General features: G+C 48.9%; 1 protein-coding gene across 7 annotated transcripts in view; it reads right to left on the reverse strand.

Moving 5' to 3' along the window:
• Positions 1 to 15,037, reverse strand: part of SLC4A11 (solute carrier family 4 member 11) — a 139,901-nt gene that overhangs the window by 56,622 nt on the left and 68,242 nt on the right. For 5 of the 7 annotated variants that reach the window (XM_075346345.1, XM_075346371.1, XM_075346336.1 and 2 more), the window contains exons 3-4: positions 13,138 to 13,299; positions 2,982 to 3,028 (exon numbers count right to left, since the gene is read on the reverse strand). In XM_075346345.1, coding sequence (XP_075202460.1) covers positions 2,982 to 3,028; positions 13,138 to 13,299 — 209 coding nt within the window. The remainder of the gene's footprint in view (positions 1 to 2,981; positions 3,029 to 13,137; positions 13,300 to 15,037) is intronic. The other 2 variants (XM_075346326.1, XM_075346365.1) reach the window with 1 other exon arrangement.

The raw sequence follows: 15,037 nt of genomic DNA on the forward strand, positions 1-15,037 counted from the left end.
GAGGAAGAGAAGCAGGTGAGATGTGACATCACATTGTGAAAGGTGGATCCTATATTATCTACTGTATATAGAGGTTATCAGTCATAGTACAGGAGAAGGTGAGCTGTGACATCACCTACTGTGAATGGTGGATCCTGTGTTATTAATCATTATACAAGAGGAAGAGAAGCAGGTGAGATGTGACATCACATTGTGAAAGGTGGATCCTATATTATCTACTGTATATAGAGGTTATCAGTCATTGTACAGGAGGAGGTGAGCTGTGACATCTATTGTGAATGGTGATCCTATATTATCTACTGTAAATAGAGGTTATCAGTCATTGTACAGGAGGAGGTGAGCTGTGACATCTATCGTGAATGGTAGATCCTATATTATCTACTGTATATAGAGGTTATCAGTCATTGTACAGGAGGAGGAGGTGAGCTGTGACATCGGCTATTGTGAATGGTGGATCCTGTATTAATCATTATACAGGAGGAGGAGAAGCAGGTGAGATGTGACATCAAAGGTGGATCCTATGTTATCTACTGTATAAAGAGGTTATCAGTCATTGTGGAGGAAGAGGAGGAGGTGAGATGTGACATCACCTATTGTGAAAGGTGGATCCTGTTTTCTACTGTATATAGAGGTATTATCAGTCATTGTACAGGAGGAGGAGGAGATGAGCTGTGATATCACCTACTGTAAATGGTGAATTTGTTTAATTATCGAATAACTCTAGTATAGAGGTGTTATCAGTCACTGTACAAGAGAAGGAAGAGAACTTTGATTGGTGGATCCGGTGTTATCTACTGTATATAGCGGTGTTATCAGTCATTGTAGAGGAGGAGGTGAGCTGTGACATCACCCATCATGAATGGTGGATCCTGTGTTATCAGTTATTGTAGAGGAGGAGGTGAGCTGTGATATCACCACCTGTATATCCTGGATACTCCGTTACCAAATATGTATGGATAGAGTCGCTATCAGTCAGTAATCCTGCCTCTGATAATAGTGAGTCTGTTGAAAATGCTTTAAAAATTTGTTAGGGGTTATTAATTTTTTATTATTTTTTTTTTGTTTTTGGGAGGGGGGGGGGGGCGGGGAGGGGCGGTGGCTAAATTTGACTTTCAAAATCAAAAAAAAGACTCTTGCCATAACTACATTGCATAGGTGAGGTGTTATTTCTAAGCCTGCATCCTGAATCTGAGAAGTCATGAGCAATTTCCATCGCTGCGTGCCAAGCATCCGGTCAGCTTGTACACATTGATGTCGGGGTGATGGGCGCTCAGTGACTGTATCGATGCTCGGCTCCTCTTCTTGATCATCGGTGTAGGAGCATGCTGACTGATGGCGCCCGCCATTGTTCCTTCTGTAAATAAGAGTGCCGCAAGTTTCCAAACCGCCAGATCATGTAATAAAGGAGACACGGCTTCTAGGAGGGATGGAGTGCGGGCGCGGGGCTGCGCTGCCTCAGTGGGCTCACTAGAAGGAGATGGGTTTAATTAAGATAAATTCCACATTCTGGAGGTCACGTCTGCCGGGGACGAGAGCGAGCGAAACAACTGCACTCATAAAAGCTAATTCTAGACAGCGAGTGGCGGGGCGACCGTAACAAGTCAACAACACCGCCTCTGCTTCATTATGTCCCCGCCGAGCCGGGAACGTGTCCTGCTGGGCTGTACGTGGACTCTCCACCTCTCCAGTGCTATATACACGGACACACAGCATATTGGCCGGGGCACCAGCCCGCTCCTGGCTTATAATATGTGGGGCGCTATGGCTAGGAAAGGGAACTAAGGTGCAGTACCAAGTACGGCCACCACTAATGGTAGGCACTGCACGTCGTAAACAATGACTAGGCCGAGCACAGGGCCCTGATCCCCTCATTATAATCAGTGCTTAAAGGGTTTAAAGCAGGTGAGCTGTGACATCACCTATTGTGAATGGTGCATCCTGTGTTATCTACTGTACATTAGTCATTGTAGAGGAGGATGAGGTGAGCTGTGATATCTCAGAATGTGAATGGTGGACCCTGTGTTATCAGTCATTGTACAGGAGGAGGGGAGCTGTGACATCACCTATTCTGAATGGTGCATCCTGTGTTATCTATAGTATATAGAGGTGTAATCAGTCACTGCACAGGAGGTGGTGAGCTGTGATATCACCTATTGGGAATGGTGCATCCTGTGTTATCTACTACTGTACATTAGTCATTGTAGAGGAGGATGAGGTGAGCTGTGATATCTCAGATTGTGAATGGTGGACCCTGTGTTATCAGCCATTGTACAGGAGGAGGGGAGCTGTGACATCACCTATTCTGAATGGTGCATCCTGTGTCATCTACTGTACATCAGTCATTGTAGAGGAGGATGAGGTGAGCTGTGATATCTCAGATTGTGAATGGTGGACCCTGTGTTATCAGTGATTGTACAGGAGGAGGGGAGCTGTGACATCACCTATTGTGAATGGTGCATCCTGTGTTATCTATAGTATATAGAGGTGTAATCAGTCACTGCACAGGAGGAGGTGAGCTGTGACATCACCTATTGTGAATGGTGCATCCTGTGTTATCTATAGTATATAGAGGTGTAATCAGTCATTGTACAGGAGGAGAAGGTGAACTGTGACATCACCTATTGTGAATGGTGGATCATGTGTTATCTACAGTATATAGAGGTGTAAATCAGTCACTGCACAGGAGGAGGTGAGCTGTGATATCAACTATAGTGAATGGTGGATCCTGTGTTATCTATAGTATATAGAGGTGTAATCAGTCTCTGTACAGGAGGATGAGGTGAGCTGTGATATCTCAGATTGTGAATGGTGCATCCTGTGTTATCTACTGTATATAGAGGTGTAATCAGTCATTGTACAGGAGGAGAAGGTGAGCTGTGACATCACGTATTGTGAATGGTGGATCCGGTGTTAGCTCCGGTATATAGAGGTATTATCAGTCATTGTGGTCCTAAAAGAGAGTGATTGAAGGGTTCACTTACTTTTCTTGAGGTGTGCAGCAGGACACAGCCGTGGTTCTCGTCTTGTTCTAGAGAAAAATAAAAAGGTAAAATGAATACATTATTCCACCATCAAATATCAGAGCATGAAGCGTCAGGAGAGGAGACGCCGGGCGTGAGGGAACTTCTCTGCTCAAACCTTCATCTGGATGATGTTGGGAACAACAACACTGACCAGAATGCAAACAATGTAAGGAAGATATTCAACAAGCAAGCAATGCCGGGAGGTCTGAAAGCTGCAGAATTATGAATGCAGCTCAGGAGAATAATACAACCAATAAGTATCTAGGGAAGACCTGGACAAAGTGCGGCAGGCGGAGCGGACGACCCGAGGAGCTGAATACAGCGGCCGCCCCCTGCCCGGCACCTCAGAAGGCAGAGACCAGTGAAGACAAGGATGGAACAGGGAGCCGTAGGCAGAGAGCCGTCAGCTCCCTCCTCCATCACCGACATCACTACCTCATCTGCTGTGCTCAGCACACAGCGCAGAGCGGAGGGGGAACACACTGTGCAAGTGGGTCTGTGCGGGGGACATCACACTGTGCAGGGGGTCTGCACGGGGAAATCACTCAGTAGAATACAGGCAGTAACTGAAGATCTCTAATGTAATGTATATACACAGTGACTGCACCAGCAGAATAGTGAGTGCAGCTCTGGAGTACAATACAGGAGGTGACTCAGGATCAGTAATGTAATGTATGTACACAGTGACTGCACCAGCAGAATAGTGAGTGCAGCTCTGGAGTATAATACAGGAGAGAACTCAGGATCAGTAATGTATGTACACAGTGACTGCACCAGCAGAATAGTGAGTGCAGCTCTGGAGTATAATACAGGAGGTAACTCAGGATCAGTGATGTAATGTATGTACACAGTGACTGCACCAGCAGAATAGTGAGTGCAGCTCTGGAGTATAATACAGGAGAGAACTCAGGATCAGTAATGTATGTACACAGTGACTGCACCAGCAGAATAGTGAGTGCAGCTCTGGAGTATAATACAGGAGGTAACTCAGGATCAGTGATGTAATGTATGTACACAGTGACTGCACCAGCAGAATAGTGAGTGCAGCTCTGGAGTATAATACAGGAGAGAACTCAGGATCAGTAATGTATGTACACAGTGACTGCACCAGCAGAATAATGAGTGCAGCTCTGGAGTATAATACAGGCGGTAACTCAGGATCAGTAATGTAATGTATGTACACAGTGACTGCACCAGCAGAATAGTGAGTGCAGCTCTGGAGTATAATACAGGATATAACTCAGGATCAGTAATGTAATGTATGTACACAGTGACTGCACCAGAAGAATAGTGAGTGCAGCTCTGGAGTATAATACAGGAGGTAACTCAGGATCAGTAATGTAATGTATGTATACAGTGACTGCACCAGCAGAATAGTGAGTGCAGCTCTGGAGTATAATACAGGAGGTAACTCAGGATCAGTAATGTAATGTATGTACACAGTGACTGCACCAACAGAATAGTGAGTGCAGCTCTGGAGTATAATACAGGAGATAACTCAGGATCAGTAATGTAATGTATGTACACAGTGACTGCACCAGCAGAATAGTGAGTGCAGCTCTGGAGTATAATACAGGAGGTAACTCAGGATCAGTAATGTAATGTATGTACACAGTGACTGCACCAGCAGAATAGTGAGTGCAGCTCTGGAGTATAATACAGGAGGTAACTCAGGATCAGTAATGTAATTTATGTATACAGTGACTGCACCAGCAGAATAGTGAGTGCAGCTCTGGAGTATGATACAGGAGGTAACTCAGGATCAGTAATGTATGTACACAGTGACTGCACCAGCAGAATAGTGAGTGCAGCTCTGGGGTATGTAATATCTCATGTACTGTGTGTATAGCACAATAGGATGGACTCGTACGATGGAAGTGAAATCTGAGGCGTTTTGGACAGTAAATCGTTGGACACTGATAGAAATTCACCTTTTTGCGCAGGTGACAAACCAGAGAAGTGAGCGCCCTCTGGAGGAGAACTGTGGTGATGTCAGGGTGACCCCAGCGCCTTCTCCCATGTGGCTTGTGTTGGTCACACGTCTGAAGTCTGTGGCCGCGGGGCTGAGATCCGTGGTACGATAGTCGCTGCGCAGGCTCCTCGCACAGGTGGGATCGCTGACATATGGCGGACCCTCCGGCACCGTGACCAATAACCAGGAGATTTGACCATCAGCCCCCTATGTGCTGCCCAGTCATACAGCACGCAGGGTACACGTGTGCTGCCAGACCCAGGACCGCCATTACCTTACGCCACACTCCATGGAAGCCCCCCATATGGTGCACAAATAATTATGCCGTACCAAGCAAGGTCTACCCAACAGTGCCACACACTGGAAAATAATGCTGCCATATAGTGCACAGTATAATATACCGAGCAGGATCGCCTTTAATTATTAATAGCACCATGCAGGGCCCGAAAAAATGACCGCAATACAGGGTTTAAAATAATGCCGCCATACAGGGGCCAAATTCACACGCCATATGGGGATAAATAAGCTAGAAATGAGCTGCATGGATGTGATTTAGAGAAGGATCTGGCGGCACAGCTCACCCAGGTCGTCTCCTCTTTCACCTCTATTTCAGGCCTTGTAGTGCACAGCGGCATTAATAGAACGGCCATAGTGCAGCCAGCGTGCCGCCACCAGGACAGGAAGCCATACTGAGCAGCAGTGGCGGGAGGGGAGGCCGTGCCGCCATTGTGTGTATTAATGTGAGGAAGCGGGACCATTGTGTGCTCCGCTCCAGACCCCCCCTGCTCACCGCTCTCCATGGAACATACATGCTCTGCCGTGTGACCGCGCTCTCTATCCCAGATATGTATATATATGGAGCACTGGTGGTCCAGGGCAATGTAAATTCCCTGGGGATATAAAGCAGTCAAGGGCTTCAATAATATCCATGGTGGTCTAGAAGGGCAATGAAAGGGTTAGCTGTAAAATACCTGGTGGTCTAGTAGGGCAGTGAAAGGGTTAGCTGTAAAATCCCTGGTGGTCTATGAGGGCAGTGAAAGGGTTAGCTGTAAATTCCCTGGTGGTCTAGGGGGGCAATGAAAGGGTTAGCTGTAAATCCCTGGTGGTCTAGGAGGGCAGTGAAAGGGTTAGCTGTTAAATCCCTGGTGGTCTAGGAGGGCAGTGAAAGGGTTAGCTGTTAAATCCCTGGTGGTCTAGGAGGGCAGTGAAAGGGTTAGCTGTAAAATCCTTGGTGGAATTGGAGGGCAGTGAAAGGGTTAGCTGTAAATCCCTGGTGGTCAATGAGAGCAGTGAAAGGGTTAGCTGTAAAATCCCTGGTGGTCTAAGAGGGCAGGTAAAGGGTTAGCTGTAAAATCCTTGGTGGTCTAGTAGGGCAATGAAAGGGTTAGCTGTAAAATCCCTGGTGGTCCAGGGAGGCAGTGAAAGGGTTAGCTGTAAAATCCCTGGTGGAATTGGAGGGCAGTGAAAGGGTTAGCTGTAAAATCCATGGTGGTCTAGGAGGGCAGTGAAAGGGTTAGCTGTAAATTCCCTGGTGGTCTAGGGGTACAGTGAAAGGGTTAGCTGTAAAATCCCTGGTGGTCTAGGAGGGCAGTGAAAGGGTTAGTTGTAAAATCCCTGGTGGTCTCGGAAGGCAGTGAAAGGGTTAGCTGTAAATCCCTGGTGGTCTCGGAGGGCAGTGAAAGGGTTAGCTGTAAAATCCCTGGTGGTCTATGGAGGCAGTGAAAGGGTTAGCTGTAAAATCCCTGGTAGTCTAGGAAGGCAGTGAAAGGGTTAGCTGTAAAATCCCTGGTGGTCTAGGAAGGCAGTGAAAGGGTTAGCTGTAAAATCCCTGGTGGTCTAGGAGGGCAGTGAAAGGGTTAGCTGTAAAATCCCTGGTGGTCTAGTAGGGCAGTGAAAGGGTTAGCTGTAAAATCCCTGGTGGTCCAGGAGGGCAGTGAAAGGGTTAGCTGTAAAATCCCTGGTGGTCTAGGAGGGCAGTGAAAGGGTTAGCTGTAAAATCCCTGGTGGTCTCGGAGGGCAGTGAAATGGTTAGCTGTAAAATCCCTGGTGGATTAGGGGGGCAGTGAAAGGGTTAGCTGTAAAATCGCTGGTGGTCTAGTAGGGCAGTGAAAGGGTTAGCTGTAAAATCCCTGGTGGTCTAGGAGGGCAGTGAAAGGGTTAGCTGTAAAATCCCTGGTGGTCTATGAGGGCAGTGAAAGGGTTAGCTGTAAAATCCCTGGTGGTCTAGGGAGGCAGTGAAAGGGTTAGCTGTAAATCCCTGGTGGTCTATGAGAGCAGTGAAAGGGTTAGCTGTAAAATCCCTGGTGGTCTATGAGAGCAGTGAAAGGGTTAGCTGTAAAATCCCTGGTGGTCTAGGAGGGCAGTGAAAGGGTTAGCTGTAAAATCCCTGGTGGTCTCGGAGGGCAGTGAAAGGGTTAGCTGTAAAATCCTTGGTGGTCTCGGAGGGCAGTGAAAGGGTTAGCTGTAAAATCCCTGGTGGTCTAGGAGGGCAGTGAAAGGGTTAGCTGCAAAATCCCTGGTGGTCTAGGGGGGCAGTGAAAGGGTTAGCTGTAAAATCCCTGGTGGTCTATGAGGGCAGTGAAAGGGTTAGCTGTAAAATCCCTGGTGGTCTAGGAAAGCAGTGAAAGGGTTAGCTGTAAAATCCATGGTGGTCTAGTAGGGCAATGAAAGGGTTAGCTGTAAAATCCATGGTGGTCTAGTAGGGCAATGAAAGGGTTAGCTGTAAAATCCCTAGTGGTCTAGTAGGGCAATGAAAGGGTTAGCTGTAAAATCCCTGGTGATCTAGGGGGGCAGTGAACGGGTTAGCTGTAAAATCCATGGTGGTCTAGGGGGGCAGTGAAAGGGTTAGCAGTAAAATCCATGGTGGTCTAGGAGGGCAGTGAAAGGGTTAGCTGTAAAATCCCTGGTGGTCTAGGAGGGCAGTGAAAGGGTTAGCTGTAAAATCCCTGGTGGTCTAGGAGGGCAGTGAAAGGGTTAGCTGTAAAATCCATGGTGGTCTAGGGGGGCAGTGAAAGGGTTAGCTGTAAAATCCCTGGTGGTCTATGAGGGCAGTGAAAGGGTTAGCTGTAAAATCCCTGGTGGTCTAGGGAGGCAGTGAAAGGGTTAGCTGTAAAATCCATGGTGGTCTAGGGGGGCAGTGAAAGGGTTAGCTGTAAAATCCCTGGTGGTCTGGGAGGGCAGTGAAAGGGTTAGCTGTAAAATCCCTGGTGGTCTAGGAGGGCAGTGAAAGGGTTAGCTGTAAAATCCCTGGTGGTCTATGAGGGCAGTGAAAGGGTTAGCTGTAAAATCCATGGTGGTCTAGGGGGGCAGTGAAAGGGTTAGCTGTAAAATCCCTGGTGGTCTATGAGGGCAGTGAAAGGGTTAGCTGTAAAATCCCTGGTGGTCTAGGGAGGCAGTGAAAGGGTTAGCTGTAAAATCCATGGTGGTCTAGGGGGGCAGTGAAAGGGTTAGCTGTAAAATCCCTGGTGGTCTATGAGTGCAGTGAAAGGGTTAGCTGTAAAATCCCTGGTGGTCTCGGAGGGCAGTGAAAGGGTTAGCTGTAAAATCCCTGGTGGTCTAGTAGGGCAGTGAAAGGGTTAGCTGTAAAATCCCTGGTGGTCTAGGAGGGCAGTGAAAGGGTTAGCTGTAAAATCCATGGTGGTCTAGGGGGGCAGTGAAAGGGTTAGCTGTAAAATCCCTGGTGGTCTATGAGGGCAGTGAAAGGGTTAGCTGTAAAATCCCTGGTGGTCTAGGGAGGCAGTGAAAGGGTTCGCTGTAAAATCCATGGTGGTCTAGGGGGGCAGTGAAAGGGTTAGCTGTAAAATCCCTGGTGGTCTATGAGTGCAGTGAAAGGGTTAGCTGTAAAATCCCTGGTGGTCTATGAGTGCAGTGAAAGGGTTAGCTGTAAAATCCCTGGTGGTCTCGGAGGGCAGTGAAAGGGTTAGTTGTAAAAGAGCGCCCTCTAGTGGGCAGGTTATCAGATGGATGAGCTCTGGGATCACTGCCCCTTTAAGAAGCGTTTTGGCATCAGCAGAGGAGCGTCTGTCCGCACACAGTCAGACGCTCACATAGAAAATTAATGAGCCGCTCTGTGCCATGGAGCGCCCCCCGCCCGCACCCCCCGCCCGCGCCCCCCGAGCTGATTAGTGGGCCGCCTCTTATTTCTGATATTAGAGGAGGCGCTCAGCCTGTGCCAGCGTGCGCCTTCCATCTGGCACCGCCGCCGCGCCACAGAAGACGCTGCATTATTTATGCCAGGGGTAAGTGCCAGGAGTAAACACCGGAAAATGCCAGCAACATGCGTCTGAAAGAAGGCACCGTCGAGCAGAGCGAGAGTGCAGCGCTGCCCCTCCAAAACACAGATATGTACACTGTGACCAAGAGCAGAACCGTGAGTGCAGCTCCGGAGGATAGCACAGGATCATTAATGTAAGAATAGGGAGTGCAGCTCTGGAGTATAATACAGGATGTAACTCAGGATCAGTAATGTAATGTATGTACACAGTGACTGCACCAGCAGAATAGTGAGCGCAGCTCTGGCGTATAATACAGGAGGTAACTCAGGATCAGTAATGTAATGTATGTACACAGTGACTGCACCAGCAGAATAGTGAGTGCAGCTCTGGAGTATAATACAGGATATAACTCAGGATCAGTAATGTAATGTATGTACACAGTGACTGCACCAGCAGAATAGTGAGTGCAGCTCTGGAGTATAATACAGGAGGTAACTCAGGATCAGTAATGTAGTGTAGGTACACAGTGACTGCACCAGCAGAATAGTGAGTGCAGCTCTGGAGTATAATACAGGAGGTAACTCAGGATCAGTAATGTAATGTATGTACACAGTGACTGCACCAGCAGAATAGTGAGTGCAGCTCTGGAGTATAATACAGGAGGTAACTCAGGATCAGTAATGTATGTACACAGTGACTGCACCAGCAGAATAGTGAGTGCAGCTCTGGAGTATAATACAGGAGGTAACTCAGGATCAGTAATGTAATATATGTACACAGTGACTGCACCAGCAGAATAGTGAGTGCAGCTCTGGAGTATAATACAGGAGGTAACTCAGGATCAGTAATGTAATGTATGTACACAGTGACTGCACCAGCAGAATAGTGAGTGCAGCTCTGGAGTATAATACAGGATATAACTCAGGATCAGTAATGTAATGTATGTACACAGTGACTGCACCAGCAGAATAGTGAGTGCAGCTCTGGAGTATAATACAGGAGGTAACTCAGGATCAGTAATGTAATGTATGTACACAGTGACTGCACCAGCAGAATAGTGAGTGCAGCTCTGGAGTATTATACAGGAGGTAACTAAGCATCAGGAATGTAATGTATGTACACAGTGACTGCACCAGCAGAATAGTGAGTGCAGCTCTGGAGTATAATACAGGATGTAACTCAGGATCAGTAATGTAATGTATGTACACAGTGACTACACCAGCAGAATAGTGAGCGCAGCTCTGGAGTAGAATACAGGAGGTAACTCAGGATCAGTAATGTAATGTATGTACACAGTGACTGCACCAGCAGAATAGTGAGTGCAGCTCTGGAGTATAATACAGGAGGTAACTCAGGATCAGTAATGTAATGTATGTACACAGTGACTGCACCAGAAGAATAGTGAGTGCAGCTCTGGAGTATAATACAGGAGGTAACTCAGGATCAGTAATGTAATGTATGTACACAGTGACTGCACCAGCAGAATAGTGAGTGCAGCTCTGGAGTATAATACAGGAGGTAACTCAGGATCAGTAATGTATGTACACAGTGACTGCACCAGCAGAATAGTGAGTGCAGCTCTGGAGTATAATACAGGATGTAATGGATCAGTAATGAGTTCTGTATTATTTCGGGTGCTATCTTTGTGCAGGAATGGTCTGTACTTTCGGGGTGTGAATTATTAGTGAGGTACTGCGGGCTGTTTCTTCTCTGTACACAGGACACGATCTGTGCCTTCCTTTGTAGCTCGGATCCTGCCGGCCCCGTTATTCCCGCACTGTTCTATAGCCGGTACATACGGGTACGTACGGTACGTCCTGTGGATATTGTGCAGGGACCGGGCCCTACTCGTTCCTGCCCAGAGATGTGACATCTAATACACGAAGGCATAAACCACCAGGACTGGTATTAGCTTTTGGGTCATTTCACTTTGGACCCCCCCTGCCATGCAGCAGCAGCAGCTCCCCCCAATGTTATGGAGAATCCCCCTCCCAGTAATAAAGTGCATGTAATGCCGGGTTCTCTCCTCTTTAAACGGCGGGTCCGTGTGGGATAATTACCGCCTGAATACAGGGACGGGCTTCTAGTTGTGTAACAATATAACCCTGCGGCATCAGCTGCATATTGCTGACGTAGCACCGCAACACACGGATCTCCATACAGCATCCAAAGCAATGGTCATACCAGAGGATCTGCTACTTTCTCCACTTAGGGGCCACTTCTATTACCCTCAGCTCATCATTAATTTTACCAGTAATAAAACCTTAAGTTTTTTTCTTTTTCTTTTCATTGTTGCCTATCGGATCCATACTCCGGGCTGAGCGGCTCGCAGGCAGGGACTGTCACCCCTCAAGAGTATTTGAGCAGTTGGTGGAGGTCTTAGGAGCCGGCCCACCACCAGAAGAGCTGGATTCACAGCTACACTACCAAGTACTGCTTTATAATGTCCTCAGAGTATGTTTTATTTCACCTCAGCCGCGTATTCACAGCTGCACTGCTCAGTAGTGTTGTCTAATGTAACATCTATCTCACTTCAGAGCTGAATTCACAGCTACACTGCTCAGTACTGTAGTCTAATGTAACATCTATCTCACTTCAGAGCTGAATTCACAGCTACACTGCTCAGTAGTGTAGTCTAATGTAACATCTATCTCACTTCAGAGCTGAATTCACAGCTACACTGCTCAGTACTGTAGTCTAATGTAATATTTATCTCACTTCAGAGCTGAATTCACAGCTACACTGCTCAGTAGTGTAGTCTAATGTAACATCTATCTCACTTCAGAGCTGAATTCACAGCTACACTGCTCAGTACTGTAGTCTAATGTAATATTTATCTCACTTCAGAGCTGAATTCACAGCTACACTGCTCAGTAGTGTAGTCTAATGTAACATCTATCTCACTTCAGAGCTGAATTCACAGCTACACTGCTCAGTAGTGTAGTCTAATGTAACATCTATCTCACTTCAGAGCTGAATTCACAGCTACACTGCTCAGTACTGTAGTCTAATGTAACATCTATCTCACTTCAGAGCTGAATTCACAGCTACACTGCTCAGTACTGTAGTCTAATGTAATATTTATCTCACTCCAGAGCTGAATTCATAGCTACATTAGACAACTGCAGTGAGCAGTGCAGCTATTAATACAGCTCTGGAGTGAGATATGTTACATTAGACAACACTACTGAGCAGTGCAACATCTATCTGACTCCAGAGCTGTATTCACAGCTACACTGCTCAGTACTGTTGCCTAATGTAGCATATCTAACATAGCTATCTCACTCCAGAGCAGACTTCATAGCTACGCTGCTACATGCTGTTGTCTAATGTTACATATCTTTCACTCCAGAGCAGAATTCACAGCTATACTGTTCAGTACAGTGGAATATGGGGGGGGGGGGGGTTGTGTGTGGGTTCGTATTTTGGTGCTTTGTCCATTCTGTGTACATTGTCCTGTTTGCAGGTTAATCACCCCCTTCCGGGCTTTTGTTCCTAAGTCTGGGGGAGGGGGCCAGCAGATTGGTCAGTCTGTTGGAGAACTTCAGGAGACAATGTAGAAGATTGATCCTCTGGGGGAGAAGCTGCAGCTACAGGCAGCACCTCTGGAGGATTGTGACATGTAGTATAATGTTTTCCATGCTGCAGCTTTTCAGAACATATGCATCTCTCCCCAGAGCTGGATTCACAGCTACGCTGCTCAGTGCGGCTGTGTAAAGCTCTACATGTGGCTGATGCCTCTGAACACTGGTTACACAGAGACAGGAGTGCATGATACGCCACAAAACCAGCTGATCTAAGAGCCAAACCAGTATCAATTTAAAAAAAAAAATAATATAATAAATCAATATAATAATTTATAATATATTATAAATGTAGGGATTACACTCGAAGCAACCCCCCAATAGCAGCCACGACCCGCACCCACCTGTGGCATTCTGTTGTCCTTCTAGATTGACATTCACAAAAAAGCGGATACTCTCTCCAGACACAATGGAGGAATGGACCGTGTCGAACAGCTCCTCTCCTCCGCCGCCTTCCTCCTCTTTGTTTTCGCAGTTGTCATCTGTTTCGCACTTATGGTAACCTGCTGAAGACACAAAACAGACGTGAGGGGAATCCTGGAGAAGCAGCCGGAAAACGAGGGTCTCTTGTCATCAGTGACGGAGGCCTGCTCACCTCTGTGACTGGCCGTCATAGAGCAGGGGGCTGGCCGGCTGCTCACCTCTGTCCATGCACTGGCCGTCATAGAGAAGGGGGCTGGCCGGCTGCTCACCTCTGTCCATGCACTGGCCGTCATAGAGAAGGGGGCTGGCCAGCTGCTCACCTCTGTCCATGCACTGGCCGTCATAGAGAAGGGGGCTGGCCGGCTGCTCACCTCTGTCCATGCACTGGCCGTCATAGAGAAGGGGGCTGGCCGGCTGCTCACCTCTGTCCATGCACTGGCCGTCATAGAGAAGGGGGCTGGCCGGCTGCTCACCTCTGTCCATGCACTGGCCGTCATAGAGAAGGGGGCTGGCCGGCTGCTCACCTCTGTCCATTCACTGGCCATCATAGAGCAGGGGGCTGGCCGGCTGCTCACCTCTGTCCATGCACTGGCCGTCATAGAGCAGGGGGCTGGCCGGCTGCTCACCTCTGTCCATGCACTGGCAGTCATAGAAGGGGGCTGGCCGGCTGCTCACCTCTGTCCATTCACTGGCCGTCATAGAGAAGGGGGCTGGCCGGCTGCTCACCTCTGTCCATGCACTGGCCGTCATAGAGAAGGGGGCTGGCCGGCTGCTCACCTCTGTCCATTCACTGGCCGTCATAGAGAAGGGGGCTGGCCGGCTGCTCACCTCTGTCCATGCACTGGCCGTCAGAGAAGGGGACTGGCCGGCTGCTCACCTCTGTCCATGCACTGTCCCTATAGCGAAGGGGGCTGGCCGGCTGCTCACCTCTGTCCATGCACTGTCCCTATAGCGAAGGGGGCTGGCCGGCTGCTCACCTCTGTCCATGCACTGTCCCTATAGCGAAGGGGGCTGGCCGGCTGCTCACCTCTGTCCATGCACTGGCCGTCATAGAGAAGGGGGCTGGCCGGCTGCTCACCTCTGTCCATGCACTGTCCCTATAGCGAAGGGGGCTGGCCGGCTGCTCACCTCTGTCCATGCACTGGCAGTCATAGAAGGGAACTGGCCAGCTGCTCACCTCTGTCCATGCACTGGCAGTCATAGAAGGGGGCTGGCCGGCTGCTCACCTCTGTCCATACACTGGTAGTCATAGAGAAGGGGGCTGGCCGGCTGCTCACCTCTGTCCATGCACTGTCCCTATAGAGAAGGGGGCTGGCCGGCTGCTCACCTCTGTCCATGCACTGTCCCTATAGAGAAGGGGGCTGGCCGGCTGCTCACCTCTGTCCATGCACTGTCCCTATAGAGAAGGGGGCTGGCCGGCTGCTCACCTCTGTCCATGCACTGGCAGTCATAGAAGGGAACTGGCCGGCTGCTCACCTCTGTCCATGCACTGGACATCATAGAAGGGGGCTGGCCGGCTGATCACCTCTGTCCATGCACTGGACATCATAGAAGGGGGCTGGCCGGCTGCTCACCTCTGTCCATGCACTGGCAGTCATAGAAGGGGGCTGGCCGGCTGCTCACCTCTGTCCATGCACTGGACATCATAGAAGGGGGCTGGCCGGCTGCTCACCTCTCTCCATGCACTGGACATCATAGAAGGGGGCTGGCCGGCTGCTCACCTCTGTCCATGCACTGGCAGTCATAGAGAAGGGGGCTGGCCGGCTGCTCACCTCCGTCCATGCACTGGCAGTCATAGAGAAGGGGGCTGGCCGGCTGCTC

This window comes from Anomaloglossus baeobatrachus, chromosome 1, assembly GCF_048569485.1.
Source record: "Anomaloglossus baeobatrachus isolate aAnoBae1 chromosome 1, aAnoBae1.hap1, whole genome shotgun sequence".
Taxonomy (NCBI): Eukaryota; Metazoa; Chordata; class Amphibia; order Anura; family Aromobatidae; genus Anomaloglossus; species Anomaloglossus baeobatrachus.